At 39.6% G+C, this 16,809-nt stretch overlaps 1 protein-coding gene across 1 annotated transcript in view; it reads right to left on the bottom strand.

Moving 5' to 3' along the window:
* The window catches only part of LOC116580122, an 84,238-nt gene that overhangs the window by 41,724 nt on the left and 25,705 nt on the right, over window positions 1–16,809 (bottom strand). Inside the window, exons 4-6 of the mRNA XM_032326160.1 lie at window positions 8,721–8,806; window positions 7,243–7,369; window positions 5,198–5,290 (exon numbers count right to left, since the gene is read on the bottom strand). Of these exons, the coding sequence (XP_032182051.1) occupies window positions 5,198–5,290; window positions 7,243–7,369; window positions 8,721–8,729 (229 nt within the window). The 5' untranslated portion in view covers window positions 8,730–8,806. The remainder of the gene's footprint in view (window positions 1–5,197; window positions 5,291–7,242; window positions 7,370–8,720; window positions 8,807–16,809) is intronic.

Genomic DNA, 16,809 nt, shown 5'->3' on the forward strand with positions numbered 1-16,809 from the left:
GGTGAGTGCCGTGAATTGTATAAGACTAATGATTCACAGACCTGTACTCCTGAAACAAGTAACACATTATGTTAATTTAAAAAAAATGAATCCACTTGAAATTTTAGAAGTCTACATTAATATTTTAATTTATTTTTAAATGTTCCCTTTTTTTTTTTTTAAAGATATTATTTATTTATTTGAGAGAGAGAGAATGAGAGGGAGAAAGCACAAGTGAGGGGGAGGGTCAGAGGGAGAAGAAGACTCCCTGCAGAGCAGTGAGCACAATGTGGGACTCGATCCCAGGACTCCAGGATCATGACCAGAGCCGAGGGCAGTAAATTAACCAACTAAGCCACCCAGGTGCCCCAATAACTTTTAGATCAATCAGGAAATAAATTCCAAAACAGTATTTGTGTTTTTTAGATAACAATGGCAATAATAATATTAAAATCCATGTTAAATTAGTATCTACAAAATATAAGCATAGTGCTTAAAAGAAAATTTAAAAACAAATATTTACAGCAAAAAACATGAGAGAAAAATCAATTAATAATCAAAGAAATCAGAAAAAGAATAAAGTAAACTGAAGCAAAGCAGAAGAAATTAATCAGGGGTTCCTGGGTGGCTTAGTTGGTAAATGTCTGCCTTTAGGTCTGGTCATGATCCCAGGGTCCTAGGATCGAGCCCCGCATTGGGCTCCCTTCTCAGCAGGAAGCCTGCTTCTCCTCCCACCCCCCCTGCTTGTGTTCCCTCTCTCACTGTCAAATAAATGCCTGCTTGTGTTCCCTCTCTCACTGTCAAATAAATGCCTCTCTCTGTCAAATAAATAAATAAAATCTTTAAAAAAGAAGAAATTAATAGATATAAATGCAGAATTAGAAAACAGAAAAAAAGAACTAATACATAAAACAAAAACTTTGTTTTCAAAAAGCAGCAAAACAAAGTGTTAGTTAATATAAGGAAAATAGCAAGAAAGCACACAAATAAGAATGGCAAAGTGAAAATAACCATGAATACAGAGGATAGCTGAAAAAAAGATTACTTTGCCAAAAAATTTTAAAACATAGCTAAAATAATAATTTTCTAGGAAAATATAATTTACCAAAACTGGCCACAGAAGAGATACAATGTTTAAACTTTAATTTTCATAGAGCAAATAGAGAATATGGTCAGACTTACCATCTCCTTCTCCTAGGAAACAAGCTTTAAAGACCAGCCCATCCAAATTCTATTTAGACTGAGAACTAAGAAAAAGGAGGCCTTCCAAACTATTTTCATAAAGTAATATTGTACTGAATAAAGATCACTCATAAAAAGAAAACTAGGGGCGCCTGGGTGGCTCAGTGGGTTAAAGCCTCTGCCTTTGGCTCGGGTCCTGAACCCAGGGTCCTGGGATCGAGCCCCGCATCGGGCTCTCTGCTCAGCTGCTCAGCAGGGAGCCTGCTTCCTCCTCTTTCTCTCTGCCTACTTGTGATCTCTGTCAAATAAATAAAATAAAATCTTTAAAAAAAAGAAAAAGAAAACTACATACAAATTTTCTGAAAACTGATATAAAAATTCTAAACATCTGGGACGCCTGGGTGGCTCAGTGGGTTAAGCCGCTGCCTTCGGCTCAGGTCATGATTCCAGGGTCCTGGGATCGAGTCCCACATCGGGCTCTCTGCTCAGCAGGGGGCCTGCTTCCCTTCCTCTCTCTGCCTGCCTCTCTGCCTACTTGTGATTTCTCTCTGTCAAATAAATAAATAAAATCTTAAAAAAAAAAAAAAAATTCTAAACATCTAATAAAATAGCACATTGAAAAACCCAGGATTATTTATTCAAAGAATTTTAGAGTGATCCAATATGGGGAAATCTATTAAAATAAAACATTTTTTATTTTTTAAAAGGTTTTATTTATTTATTTATTTGCGAGAGAATAAGAGAGAGCACATGCAGGGGAGGAGCAGCAAAGGGAAAGGGAAAAGCAGACTCCCCGCTGAACAGGAAGCCGGATGCGGGGCTTGATCCCAGCACCCCAAGATCATGACCCAAGCTGAACACAGATGCTTAATGGATTAAGCCATCCAGGTGCCCCTATTTAGTTATTTTAGAGACATCACCCCCACCCCCGGCCCCACTGAACGGGGAGTGCAATATGATGCGAGGCTTCATCTCAAGACCCTGAAACTGATAAGCCTTCTTTTTACTCCTCAAACATGCAAAGCTAACTTCCTCCTTAGGTCTTTTCTGTTGGTTCAGAAGGCTCTTGCCCTAGAGAATCACAAGGCTTAAGCCTCCATATCTCCCCTCAAAAAACCTTTCCCTCATTTGTCCATTTTTCTGTATGCATGTTATACTTCACTGAAAGTTACTCAAAGGAAGAAAGAAACAAAGGAAGGAAAGAAAATGAAAGAAAAAAAATAATTTTGTTTAAGATGTCTAACTTTGAGTCAACAGTTATCATTTTGGCTAAATACTTCCTAATTAAACTGATATTATCTTATTCATCTGGAACCTCTGCATTTCATTGTTTTTTTCAGTATTAACAGTGGTAAATGCCATTTAATTACCTAAATGTGAAAAAGAAAATAAGTTAGGATTGGAACAAAAAGCGTCTTTCTCCTTCCTGTGGTAGAAAGTATGTAAGAAGATATAACATTATAGACAGTGTGGGCACTGAAATGGCCCTGTAACAAAACAAGAACTCTTAACCTAAAATGAGTCTCCTCAGCCAGACCTGAATGTATAGAGAGCAAATACAAAATGACAACATACGTCTCTCTACAGAGAATTTTGAGGAATTTTTTTTTTTTTAAGTAGGCTTATGCCTAGCATGGAGGCATATTATTATTATTATTATTGTATTATTATTAGCATGGAGCCCAAGATGGGGCTTGAACTCACAACCCTGAGATTAAGATCTGAGCTGAGATAAAAAGTCAGATGCTTAACCGACTAAGCCACCCAGATGCCTCTAGGATCTTTTTTTAAGAAGACTTTCAAAGAGAGATGAAAATAGCACAGAGGTAGCAGCTAAACCATAGGATCATTCTCTCCATACTTTATGACACTCATGTTTCTTCCTAATATGAAGGTAGATATATATACATACACATGGAAAAAAGCAAAGAATGATATTCTGTGATCTAAGGATCTATCTTCTAGAATAATTCATATGAAACTGATTGCTGATAAAATATATATAAATTACAATGTCAAGCATATTTTTTTTTTAAAGATTTTATTTATTTATTTGACAGACAGAGATCACAAGTAGGCAGAGAGGCAGGCAGAGAAAGAGACAGAGAGGGAAGCAGACTCCCTGCTGAGCAGAGAGCCTGATGTGGGGCTCGATCCCAGGACCCTGAGATCATGACCTGAGCCGAAGGCAGCGGCTTAACCCACTGAGCCACCCAGGCGCCCCTCAAGCATATTTTTCTCTATAGTCTTTTCTTTCCCCAAAAAAGGTTTTTCAGACCATACCTAAAATAGCCTTTCAGCCCACACCGTTTTCTCTTCCCTTACTCTGCTTACTTTACTTCACAGTACTCTATTACCTGAAATTATAGTTTCTATTTATTTACAGTTACTATGTGTCTCTTATTACAAGGTAAATTCCACAGAGACAGAGACTTTATTGGTTTTATTACCACTGCCCAGCTCAGAGGTAGGTAGATAAGTCAGTCAGTCAGTCTGTCTATCTGCTATTAAAAATGCAAAAGAAGGGCGCCTGGGTGGCTCAGTGGGTTAAGCCGCTGCCTTCGGCTCAGGTCATGATCTCAGGGTCCTGGGATCGAGTCCCGCATCAGGCTCTCTGCTCGGCAAGGAGCCTGCTTCCCTCTCTCTCTTTCTCTCTGCCTGCCTCTCCGTCTACTTGTGATCTCTCTCTGTCAAATAAATAAATAAAATCTTTTAAAAAAAAAAAAAAAAAAATGCAAAAGAAGGAGCGCCTGGGTGGCTCAGTGGGTTAAGCCTCTGCCTTCGGCTCAGGTCATGATCCCAGGGTCCTAGGATTGAGCCCCACATCGGGTTCTCTGCTCAGAAGGGAGCCTGCTTCCCCCTCTCTCTCTGCCTACCTCTCTGCCTACTTGTGATCTCTCTCTGTCAAATAAATAAATAAAATCTTTTTAAAAAATGCAAAAGAAAGCAGCTGAATATATATATATATATATTATATATATATATATATATATGGAATGATTGTCAATAGGAAACAAAGAGAGCACCTCTCCACCCACGCCCCTTTCAAAGGGGAGGAAAATTTGAAACATCAACAAAAGAGTGGTAAATGAGATAAAGAAATAGTTCCATTAGTATCCCTAAGATCTTAATTTGCTCTTCAAGCCTTGGAACTTTATTTTTAAAATTTTAAAAAACTTTATTTTGGGGGCGCCTGGGTGGCTCAGTGGGTTAAGCTTCTGCCTTCAGCTCGGGTCATGGTCTCAGGGTCCTGGGATCAAGCCCCGCGTTGGGTTCTCTGCTCAGCAGGGAGCCTGCTTCCCTTCCTCTCTCTCTGCCTGCCTCTCTGCCTACTTGTGATCTCTGTCTGTCAAATAAATAAATAAAATCTTTAAAAACAAACAAACAAATAAAAAAAAAAACTTTATTTTTAAGGATGCCTGTGTGGCTCAGTCAGTTAAGTGTCTGCCTTTGGCTCAGGTCATGATCCTAGAGTCCTGGGGTTGGGGGGGGGTCCCTTCTCAGTGGGGAGTCTATTTTTCCCTCTGCCCCTCACCCTGCCTGTGTTGTCTCTTGCTCTCTCAAATAAATAAAATCTTTTTTTTTTTTTTTAAAGATTTTATTTATTTGACACAGAGAGAGAGAGAGATCACAAGTAGACAGAGAGGCAGGCAGAGAGAGAGAGGAGAAGGAAGCAGCCTCCCTGCTGAGCAGAGAGGCAGATGCGGGGCTTGATCCCAGGACTCTGGGATCATGACCTGAGCCGAAGGCAGAGGCTTAACCCACTGAGCCACCCAGGCGCCCCTAAATAAAATCTTAAAAAAAAAAAAAAAAAAAGATTTTATTTTTAAATAATTTCTATATCCAATGTGGGGCTTGAATTTATAAACCCAAGATCAAGATTTGCACACTACACCAGGTGAGTCAGCCAGTTGCCTCAGGCCTTGGCCCTTTAAAGAGGACTTTCTAAACAACATCAGTAGAGTGTGCCTCTTCCTAACTAGTTGGGTGGTTTCCTCTGTGATGGCTTCCCCCTACTCAATTGGCTCTCACTCACCTGGATATCGCCTCCTTCCTTTCCTCACGACTTTCCAGGGCTCCTTTCCTTGCTCCAATAAGGAAATCACATCTGGCTTAGAAATGAAGCATCCTGGTTAGAAGAAAAGAGATGTAAGGTGATATGAAAATAAAAAATAAATTCAAAATTACTTTTAGTCTTGTTTAAGTTTTTAATTGACTATAGGTCAAATGGTAATTGATAAAGCCTTTAGAACAAAGAAGGGCAAGATGGTTAAAAAATATTCACATTAAGGTTACATAATAAATAGATTAATTTATATTCATACAAGTAATCCTTCTTGAGAGGCAACAGTGGTTGAGAGCACAGTCTGCCTGAGTTCAGATCCTGTCTCTGCCATATCCCAGTTGTAAGACAAGTAATAGCACCTATCATACACAATTGTTATGACAGTTATATTAGTATATATCCATATCTAAACATTGCCTAGGATAGGTACTCAGTGCTAAATATACATCTGACCCTTGAACTCTGCAAGACTGAACTGCATGGATCCACATAAATGTGGATTCTTTTTGAAACAGTATTATACTGTGGAGGTATCTTCTTTATGATTTTCTTTTTTTTTTTTTTAAGATTTTATTTATTTATTTGACACAGAGAGAGAGAGAGATCACAAGTAAGCAGAGAGGCAGGCAAAGGGGTGCGGGGAAGCAGGCTCCCTGCTGAGCAGAGACCCTGATGTGGGGCTCGATCCCAGGACCCTGAAATCATGACCTGAGCTGAAGGCAGAGGCTTTAACCCACTGAGCCACCCTTATGATTTTCTTAACATTTTCTCTTCTCTAGCTTATTTTATCATAAGAATACAGTAGAATACATATAAGAAACAAAATATGTGTTACCTATTTATGTTATCAGTAAAACTTCTGATCAACTGTAAGCTATTAGTAGTTAAATTTGGGGGGAGTCAAAAGTTACATGCTGGAGCGCCTGGGTGGCTCAGATGGTTAGTGTCTGCCTTTGGCTCAGGTCATGATCTCAAGGTCTTGTGACTGAGCCCAGTGTCCGGCTCCCTGCTCAGCGAAGAGTCTGCTTTCTCCCTTTCCCTCTGCCTCTCCCCGTGCTTGTGCTCTCTCTCTCTCTTTCCCTCTCTCAAATGAATAAATAAAATCTTAAAAACAAACAAACAAACTTACATTTAACTTTTTGACTATGTAGAGGGTTGTTGTCCCTAACACCTATGTTGTTCAAGGGTTGGATGTATTTTATTAGCTATGATTTATTACCATTGTTGTTTTGCTGGAAGGAAAACAAAGCTTCTGGAGGCATTGATTCTTATTTCTTAGGATATTCACACAATGTTAAGTGCAAAGTTCTTAGATTTTGAACTTTCAATCATAAAGTAGGTAAAAGTGAGTAAGTTTATTAACAAAAGAAATGAGTTTTCTTGAATTGTAAATAAATCTTGTTGGTTCAGCATATCACTGCAAATATTATGTGTTCTTTTGATAGATTAAAAACCAAGATACAGGGGTGCCTGGTGGCTCAGAAGGTTGTGCCTCTGCTTTCAGCTCAGGTCATGGTCTCAGGGTCCTGGGATCAAGCCCTGCATGGGGCTCTCTGCTCAGCAGGGAGCCTGCTTCCCCCCCCCCACCCCGCCCACCTCTCTGCCTACTTGTGATCTCTCTGTGTCAAATAAATAAATAAAATCTTAAAAACAAACAAACAACGAGATACAGGGTCTAGTATTTTCCTTATATATATACCAACAAATAAAATACCCATAGAAATTCTGAGTTCACACACCAAGTAAAACCTGATTTGACACAAGTAAGGCCATATTCAGCCCCTTTTTATCATTGAGGAAGGCCTGAAGGCCACTTAAGGATGAGGAAGATGAATTTGCTTAAATGAGGTATTCACTTTAGAATAAAGAAAGCTAATAAAGAAAGCTCAAAACATTGACTGAGAACAGGGAGTAGAAATTTAGATAGCTTCTTGAAAGATATTCCTGAAATTTCCAAAGAGAAAAGCAGATACTGCAACAAATAGATCTAAATTACTAGAGGCAGAGAACCTTACCCAATGAGACCAAGTTGCTGTAATTCTCCAACATAACATCTCTGTACAAGTCCCTTTGTTCCAAGTCCAGGTATTCCCACTCCTCCTGAGAGAAGACTATGGACACATCATTGAACATCACTGATCCCTGCAATGACAAACCATATAATACATTTGAAATTAAAGAAAATTTGTTTTTAAGATGGAAGAGATACTGCAGGAAATGGACCATATGGCAAACAAAAAGGCTTAGGCTAGAAGCCTTTAACATAGTGAGTTAGGAAATGAGTGTGCATGAAGCAGCATGCCTATGTGCTCTTGAAGAATCCTGTTGCTACAGGTGCAGCCTCTTGAGTACTCTGGCGTATCTTGATCATCCAAACATGTCTGGGAAAGAAAAAAATCAGTTTTCCAATTAAATAAAATATTGTAGATAAGCCTCTGCCTGTTACAAATCTCCCTCATAAACTCTCAAAAATATGAGGTCTTCCACTCTTTCCCTTTAAAGAACAGATTTTTTTGGTAAGTTTCCTTACAATATTTCTTAGAAAGGAATCTGAATACAGTTAAAGAATTTCTTCCAAGTTCATCATTGATTCAGATCATGTTGTAAGCATTTTCCCATTTATACAGATTCTTTAATGAAATTTAGAATGAAATTTTTATTTCTTTTAATGAAAGAAACTGTATAATAGTCTATATGAGGGATATGGGAGACTTAATCATTCTTCCATTTTGGTCTATACAAAATATTTAAGGTACTCCTCAGTTCTGAAGGTCCACAATTACTTATGTAACTGCTCACTCTTCCTACTTGTTATCATTTTCCATCCTTTATTTTATGCATTCCTTGTTCCTGACTTAGAGATATGGACATAGATTCTGGATACTGGTGATCCAGAATCACAAAGTTATTCTAGACCAGCATATCCTGTTCAACTACAAATGGAATCTTGTTCATAGTGTGTAACTCTTAGGGATTCCCAGAGAAGATCCTTGGTCTCTCTGCATGCAAGACCCAACAACTTCTCTGCCCAGTCCTAAAAGTCTCCAAAACATGAGATTTGACCTTATATTGAGGTTGAGGACAACCAACAGCAAATCTTATCTTACATGCTTAGAAAACTCAAATCCAGAAACCTCCAGTTTCCCTATGAGTAGTCAAATGGACCCATCCTCTTTCATTAACTCACAAGAGATGGTCAAACATTTCCCTCGGGTGATTTCATTTCTGCCCAACTATAGCTCTTAGCAGAAGACCGAGCACATATAGGAGATGCTGAATGATTTTTTTTTTTTTTTCCAAAGAATACATGAATAATGACTGGGGAAAAGGGGACTCATAAGATAGTTGTGCTAAGTAGCCTCATCCCTCACTGGACTTAGAGGACTGGGAGAAGATTCCTAGACTCTGATAGGTAGGAAATTTCAGGATAAAAAAATGTTCATAGGACATTAACATGAAGTATTTTCAGAAGGAGAAAGAAACAGTAACTTACATGGGCCATGGTTTAGAAATTCAAGCACTGGTCAGTCCTCCTTGGGGTTTACTTGTCTGGAGAAGCAGAGCTCACAGAGGCCAGAGCTAGGGGGAGGAAAAGGAGGCTGTGAGATCAGATAGGCCTCAGAACTCCCAAAATGGCTGGAGTCCATATGTTCTTTCCCCTCCCTTGACCTTCCCAACATGCGCGCGCGCACACACACACACACACACACACACACACACATCTGAGGGAGTCTGGACAAATCACATTCCCTCCTCAGAAATTCCAGGACTAGGGGAGCCTGGCTGGCTCAGTCAGTATAGTGTGAGAATCTTGATCTCTGGGTTTTAAGTTCGATCCCAACATTGAGTGCACAGATTATTTAAAAAAAAAAAAAAAAAAGTTTTAGAGAAAAAAAAAATAAAAAAGAAATTCCAGGGCTGACAGCCTGCTTGGATTCATCAGATACAAAGAGACAAAATGATTAGAACCAACCCTGGCAGTCATTAACCACTGTCAAACTGCTACACTGGCTGCCCTGCTGGACTGCCAGCCTGCAGCCAGGATAATAACTTCCAGAATCTTCTGGGCTCATCACACTTTTCAGTCAGAACCAACCCCCTGCTTTCCTGTATGCCTTATTTGCCTATTTGCCTTATTTGCTTATTTCTCTTACTTACAACTAGGCTGAAAAGGTATGGGTACATGCTCTCAACAGGTAGACAGCACGTATCTATTTATCAAAGACTTTCATAGAATGGGTATTTTATACACATTAAGTGGATCCTCAGGATTGCTGTGTAGTATAATAGTATAATAATTACCTATGTGATGGGCCAGAACATTTACATTGAAGAAGTAAAACCACTTGCAGAAATTTAGTTAAGTTGGAATCCTTATTTTCTAACCAAAGTCAGCTCTCAATCAATTCTTTTGTCTTTGAAACCTAGAATCTCTTGTTCCATGAGCATGCATGACTCGTTAAAAAAGCAGAAATAGGGCGCCTGGGTGGCTCAGTGGGTTAAGCCGCTGCCTTCGGCTCAGGTCATGATCTCAGGGTCCTGGGATCGAGTCCCGCATCGGGTTCTCTGCTCCGCGGGGAGCCTGCTTCCTCCTCTCTCTCTCTCTGCCTGCCTCTCTGCCTACTTGTGATCTCTCTGTGTCAAATGAATAAATAAAATCTTTAAAAAAAAAATAAAATAAAAAAAATAAAAAAGCAGAAATAACACGTGAAACGCCCAAAGACAATTTTTTTTAGAGATTTTATGTATTTGTCAGAGAAAGAAAGAGCACAAGCAGCGGGGGCAGCAGGTAGAGGGAAAAGCAGACTTCTGGCAGAGCAAGGAGCCCGATGAGGGACTCAATCCCAGGACTCCAGGATGATGATCTAAGCCAAAGGCAGACAGTTAACTGACAGAGACAGGTGTCCCCCCGCAAAGACATTAAATCTCACTTTAAGAGTACTGATGCCCATATTAGCAAGTTTGTAAGGAAACGAATATTCTAACCTGTAGATTGTGTAAATTTAAAAGTATGTCCAAACCAACCATTTAAACCATGCACATCTTCTGACTCAGTAATTCTACTGTGGGGATTAATTCTACTCTGTATATGTGCACACGATGTAAGAGTGTGCTCATAGACATTAATCATAATGGGAAAAATCTGGAAAGAACATAAATATCCTGTAGTAGGAAACAGATTAAATAAATTATAAAGCACCCAGAGTGAAAAAGCTTCTCACTTTAAAAATGATAATACAGGTCTTTAATTGGAAAGATGGAAATATGCCTATCACATATTGCTGAGTGAAGAATGTAAGTAGGAACAGTTGTGAGTACTGTGATCCTGTTATAGTAGGGCAAAAAGACGTGTGTGTGTGTGTGTGTATACATATGTATATATATACATATATTTGTGCATAATAACCACAATGCTAAGCTTTTAAAAATATGTAAGGGCATACAAAATATTCAAGATGTGTAGTCTTCAGAAAAATAAAATGAACATTATGAATACATTTGTAAAGTATACATATAAATCAACATAAAGAGGCACTAAGAGGCATCAACAGAAAAAAATCTGCAAAGATTATTCATTTCCCCACTGTGATCTTAATTTTCTTCTTTTTGCTTGTATTTACTTCATATTTTTATATGGCAATATATACTCTTGAAATACATTTTTAAAATTTTGTAAGTAGGAAGCTTTTCTTAAAATAGGTGAAAGAGACTCACTTTTAAAGCCATCATCTCGGGCTCCTGGGTGGTTCAGTGGGTTAAAGCCTCTGCCTTCAGCTCGGTTCATGATCCCAGGGTTCTGGGATCGAGCCCCACATCGGGCTCTCTGCTCAGCAGGGAGCCTGCTTCCCCCTTCCTCTCTGCCTGCCTCTCTGCCTACTTGTGATCTCTGTCTGTCAAACAAATAAATAAAATCTTAAAAAAATAAATAAATAAATAAAGCCATCATCTCTTGAAGGAAAAAAACTGCTATATTTTTTCCTACTAGCTCCCAATGTCTGATTCAACTTTATGATTTGTAAATTTGTTCATTTATGTTGGAGTTTTGCCTAAAAAAGAATGGTTAAATATCCCCAACTGGGGCGCCTGGGTGGCACAGGGGGTTAAAGCCTCTGCCTTCGGCTCGGGTCATGATCCCGGGGTCCTGGGATTGAGCCCCACATCAGGCTCTCTGTTCGGCGGGGAGCCTGCTTCCTCCTCTCTTTCTGCCTGCCTCTCTGCCTAGTTGTGATCTGTGTCTGTCACGTAAAAAATAAAATCTTAAAAAAAAACAAAAAACAAAAACAAAAAAAGCATCCCCAACTAATGCCTTGTTTCATTGCTGTTTTCTCACTTAACTTCTTGGCTCATACATTTGTCTTGATTCTGACCAGTCATTTTAGCCCTCCATGATGCCCTCCAAAGGGCTGCTAAATCTTCTTGTCCTGTTGGTCTCATTTTGCATCAACATCATGAGAATAAAAACAACAAGGCATAACACTTATTACATAAAATCCTTTTACCTACACAGAAATCCTCTGGATTTGGTTATTTTTTGGCACAACCTGACAATGTTTGCTGTAATCAGATGATGTCTCTTCATAGGAACTCCTAAGCTATGCTATCTGCCTTCTTCAGGGTCAACACTTAGTCTTATTCCTCTAGATGTTTATGTACCTTGATTGATAATTAGCAACTTAAGAATCACAACCATGTCATTTTAGTCACTCTATATTCCCCAAGTATTAGCATAGGATCAGACATATTATGAGTACTTTATAAAAAGTCTGATAATACAACCTAGAAATCCCCTTTTTAGAAATTTATCCTTAGAAAAATTTTAGAAAAGTACAAAAAGAGATACATGCAAGGAAGTTCATCAAAGAATATTTTATAACCAAAAGCAGAGTACCTGGGGGTATAGCTCAGTGGTAGAGCATTTGACTGCAAAAGCAGAGTACCTAACAGTAAACCAGCTAAAAAAACTAGGTTCCACAATATGATAGCATATTACACAATTATTGACAATGATGGTACTAGTTCATACTAATGCATGTAGGAAAATATCGATGATAAACTGCCAAGTACAACAGGTAGACTAAGAAGAATATCTACAATGTTGGGAGGTGACTGACTCTCATATGTGAAGAACGCAGGCTTTGTTGTCAGGATCCAGGATATCTAAGGGTTTGACAGTTATCAACTAGGAGACTTCAGACCTGTTAATTTTCAGTGCCACTGTTTCCTCATAGATAAACTGGAGAATAACAGTATCTACTTGTTATTAAAGTTAAGTAATATAATGCATATAAAGCACTTAAAATACTTTATTATAAGCAATAAAATAAAATGAGAACATTATATCCCCCATATTCCTTGTATTTAAAAAAGTACCTTTAATTTAAAAAAAAACTTTAATCCTTTGATAAATTATCTTTAATAATTTTTTAATACTAGGATGCCCTTTCTCTTGCTCTTACAGTAAACTTTTTCTTATTAAAGATTTTATTTATTGGACAGAGAGAGAGAGAACTAAAGAGGGAATACAAGGGGCACCTGGGTGGCTCAGTGGGTTAAGCCGCTGCCTTCGGCTCGGGTCATGATCTCAGGGTCCTGGGATCGAGTCCCGCATTGGGCTCTCTGCTCAGCAGGGAGCCTGCTTCCCTCTCTCTCTCTCTCTGCCTGCCTCTTCATCTACTTGTGATTTCTCTCTGTCAAATAAATAAATAAAATCTTAAAAAAAAAAAAAAAAAGAGGGAATACAAGCAGGGGGAGTGGGAGAGGGAGAAATAGGCCTCCTGCTGACATGGGGCCTGATCCCAGCACACTGGGATCACGACCTGAGCCAAAAGCAGACACCTAATGACTGAGCCACCCAGACGCCCCAACAGTAAACTTTTTTAGAAAAATATTTTATTTACTTACTTATTTTAGAAACAGGGAGGGTAAGAGCAGGGGGAGGAGCAAAGGGGGAGGGAGGGAGGGAGTAGAGGAAAGAATCTCAAGCAGACTCTGTGCTCAGCCCCAGTGTGGGGCTCGATCTCACCACACTGAGATCATGACCAGAGCCAAAACCAAGAGCCAGAGCTTAACCAACTGAGCCACCCAGGCACCCTTCCTGTAGTTAACTTTTTTGAGATTTTAAGGACTGCTCTTTTTTGCAACATCACTAAATTTTAGAACTAAGGTTGAGAATGTAATTCTTCTTAATTAATAATATTAGCAAAAAAGATTCATAAAAAATCAAGAAGTAGAGCAAAGCCCCTTTTGCTCTCCATCCCTAGCAGCTCCAAAGAGATACCATTTGGCATCATAAAACTCATTAAATTTGATTTGATAAGGTATCATTCTGAACACTTTAAAAACATTTGATCAGGGCGCCTGGGTGGCTCAGTGGGTTAAGCCACTGCCTTCGGCTCAGGTCATGATCTCAGGGTCCTGGGATCGAGTCCCGCATCGGGCTCTCTGCTCAGCAGTGAGCCTGCTCCCTCCTCTCTCTCTCTGCCTGCCTCTCTGCCTACTTGTGATCTCTCTCTGTCAAATAAATAATAAATAAAAAATCTTTAAAAAACAAAAAAACAAAAAAACATTTGATCAAGTTCTTCTGTTTAACATGTCTGAAATTTATTGTTACTACCACTTTCTCCCCCTTGTTATTATAAATCTCTACTTAGGAGCAACCTTACATCATTTTTTTAAAAAAAAGGTCTCTGATTCTGAAAAGATACCTGGTAAGTATTTTCATAATCCTAAAAGGTGTAAAGTCTTCAAAGGTTTTTCAAATTAGAGGGGAACCTTTTACTCCCCTTTACTCTGTACAGACAGCAATATAATAAATCTTCTAACTGTACTGGATTTCTTTTCAAAGTGTTAGAGAGTCTTTATCTCCTTAAATAATCATTTTTTTGTGATTCTGTCTTACAGAAAAAATGTATACAAGTACATAGTACACAAGTGTGTACTCTGTGTACACAAGTACACATAAAAAATATTTGGAAAAACAAACATCAGAATAGTTCTCCAAAACAATGACCTGCCTTCACTTTCTTCTGTGACTGAACACAGGTAAGCAGCATTCTTAAACTTAAGAGTATACTATAGCAAATAGAACAGTACAGGCTTTATCTCTGCATAACTTGATCTCTGCATAACTGCATAACTCCACATTAGATAGAATTTTACAAAATATCTTACAAATCCTTAGTATACTAAAAGGGATTCATATAAAATTAAATTTTCCTGAGTCATCTTGCTCAAAAATATGACTTTGCTTAAAATTTATCATTTATATTTTTTCCTTCTCAAGATTCACATGTTTAATGACATAAAACTGCATCACATGGATGGAGTGTGATTTATTGAATAATTTCCCATTTTTAGTGGAAACTGGGTGGCTCAGTTATTAAGCATATGCCTTCAGCTCAGGTCCTGATCCCAGGCAAGCCCCACATTGGGCTCCCTTTGGGGGTGGGGGAACCTGCTTCTCCCTCTCCCATTCCCTCCCCTGCTTGTGTTCCCTCTGTCACTGCATCTCTGTCAAATTTTAAAAAAAGAAACTTAAAAAAAATTTTTTAAATTTCCCCATTTTTACAGACTAATTTTGTTATCTGAAAGAACATTCTCAGCTATTACAGTCTTTGATACTAGACCAGTGGATCTAAATCTTTTTAGGATCATGTTTTGTTTTTTTTTTTAAAGATTTTATTTATTTATCAGAGAGACAGTGGGAGAGAGCAAGCACAGGCAGACAGAATGGCAGGCAGAGGCAGAGGGAGAAGCAGGCTCCCCGCTGAGCAAGGAGCCCAATGTGGGACTCGATCCCAGGACGCTGGGATCATGACTGAGCCGAAGGCAGCTGCTTAACCAACTGAGCCACCCAGGCGTCCCAGGATCATGTTTGATAATCTCATTAAATTATGGATTTCCTCCCCAGAAAAATGGCATATTAACAAGTACCTACAACAATTTAAATACAATTTCAAGGGGTTTTTGGTTCTCTGAAAGCCCCAAATGGATTTAAATTATCTCTGGTTAACAATTTCTGTTCTAGGGGCACCTGGGTGTGTCAGTCAATTAAGCAACTGCCTTCAGCTCAGGTCATGAACCCAGGGTCCTGGCATCCAATCCCACTTGGGTTCCCTGCTCAGTGGGGAGCCTGTTTCTCCTTCTGTTTCTGCCTGCTGCTCCCCTTGCTTGTACTTTCTATCAAATAAATAAATAAATAAATAAATAAAATCTTAAAAAAGAAAAAGAATTTTAGATCATTTGAGCCTTTTTTTTTTTTTTTAACTAGGAAATGCCCATCACAATTAACTTGTTATTTTCATTTTTCCTTTGGATAGGGAATTGCCCCAGATTACACAACAAATAGCTAATGTTTATTAAATACTTATCAAGTATCAGGAGCTGTTCAAAGATTTTTTTCTTAAGATTTTTATTTATTTATTTGACACAGAGAGAGCACACAGATAGGGAGAGCAGCAGACAGAGGGAAGAGGGAGAAACAGGCTCCCCGCTGGGCAGGTAGCCCAACCAGGGACTCGCAGGACCCCTGGAATCATGACTCCAGCGGAAGGCAGGAGCCTCACAAACTGAGCCACCCAGGTGCACTGTTCTAGGAGTTTTACACATTTAAAAATAAAGCTCATGGAAGTAATGGGAAGTATCTGTCAAACGAATATGTGCATATAAGCACAAGGTAGGGAACCTAAGTATTAAGTGTACAGGACATTTAAGAAGGAAGCAAATGTCCCTATGTCCTAAAAATTAAAAATGCACTTCACATTATAAGAGGAAATACCCACTCCCTTGACCTCGACTTTTTTAAAAAATGGGCAACAGCAATTCATTCCTCCTTCTCAGAGCCCTTTCCTTGGAGTCTGACAAGACTGAGGAAGAAGGGAAGCTATGGATAACAGGCCTTTCTTGGAGCCCAGCCCAGCCTAGCTAAATTAGGGCATGCCCTGACCCCATCTGTCCCCACCAACCACCCACACATAAACTGAGTAAGAGGGAGATTATTACTGACCCTTCCTAGTACTAGAGAAAGGTCAGGATCACGGATGTGGGGGACGGGAATGGGACCTCACAGCAGTTTACTAGAGGAAAACTCCGTTGTTCTGAAACCTACGGTTAGGAGTTCTGAGAGGCGTGTGTGCGCGTGACTGTGTGCGCGCGCGCCCGAGGATGTGGTGCACGGGGGTTACTCCCAGGAGCCAGGCTGGGAGGCACATTCGGTTCTAACGTTCTTTTCCAAGATGGGATCTGAAGCTTTTTGCTAGGAGTCTTTTCTCTGGCGCTCAGATATCTGACTGGGGGAGTGCGGGGGGCGGGGGGGTCTTCTCCGCGGGCGGGCTCGTGCGGCTACAGAGCAGAATATTCAGCTGTGACGCTAAGGTCGGAGTCACACAGCCCAGGTTCTGCATCCAGTTCAGTCACACAAACGATATCAGCCACTCGTCCCGACCTCACAACCGCACAAAGTCCTGATGTCACACCCGGGCCCCGTTACGCCCACAATCACCCAGATGCACAACTACACACCCGCTGTTCTCACAAACGCTCGGGCCTGAGATGAGCGGCTCGCAGCTGCCGCGCTTCCCTTC

This window comes from Mustela erminea, chromosome 19 (assembly GCF_009829155.1).
Source record: "Mustela erminea isolate mMusErm1 chromosome 19, mMusErm1.Pri, whole genome shotgun sequence".
In the NCBI taxonomy this organism is placed as follows: domain Eukaryota; kingdom Metazoa; phylum Chordata; class Mammalia; order Carnivora; family Mustelidae; genus Mustela; species Mustela erminea.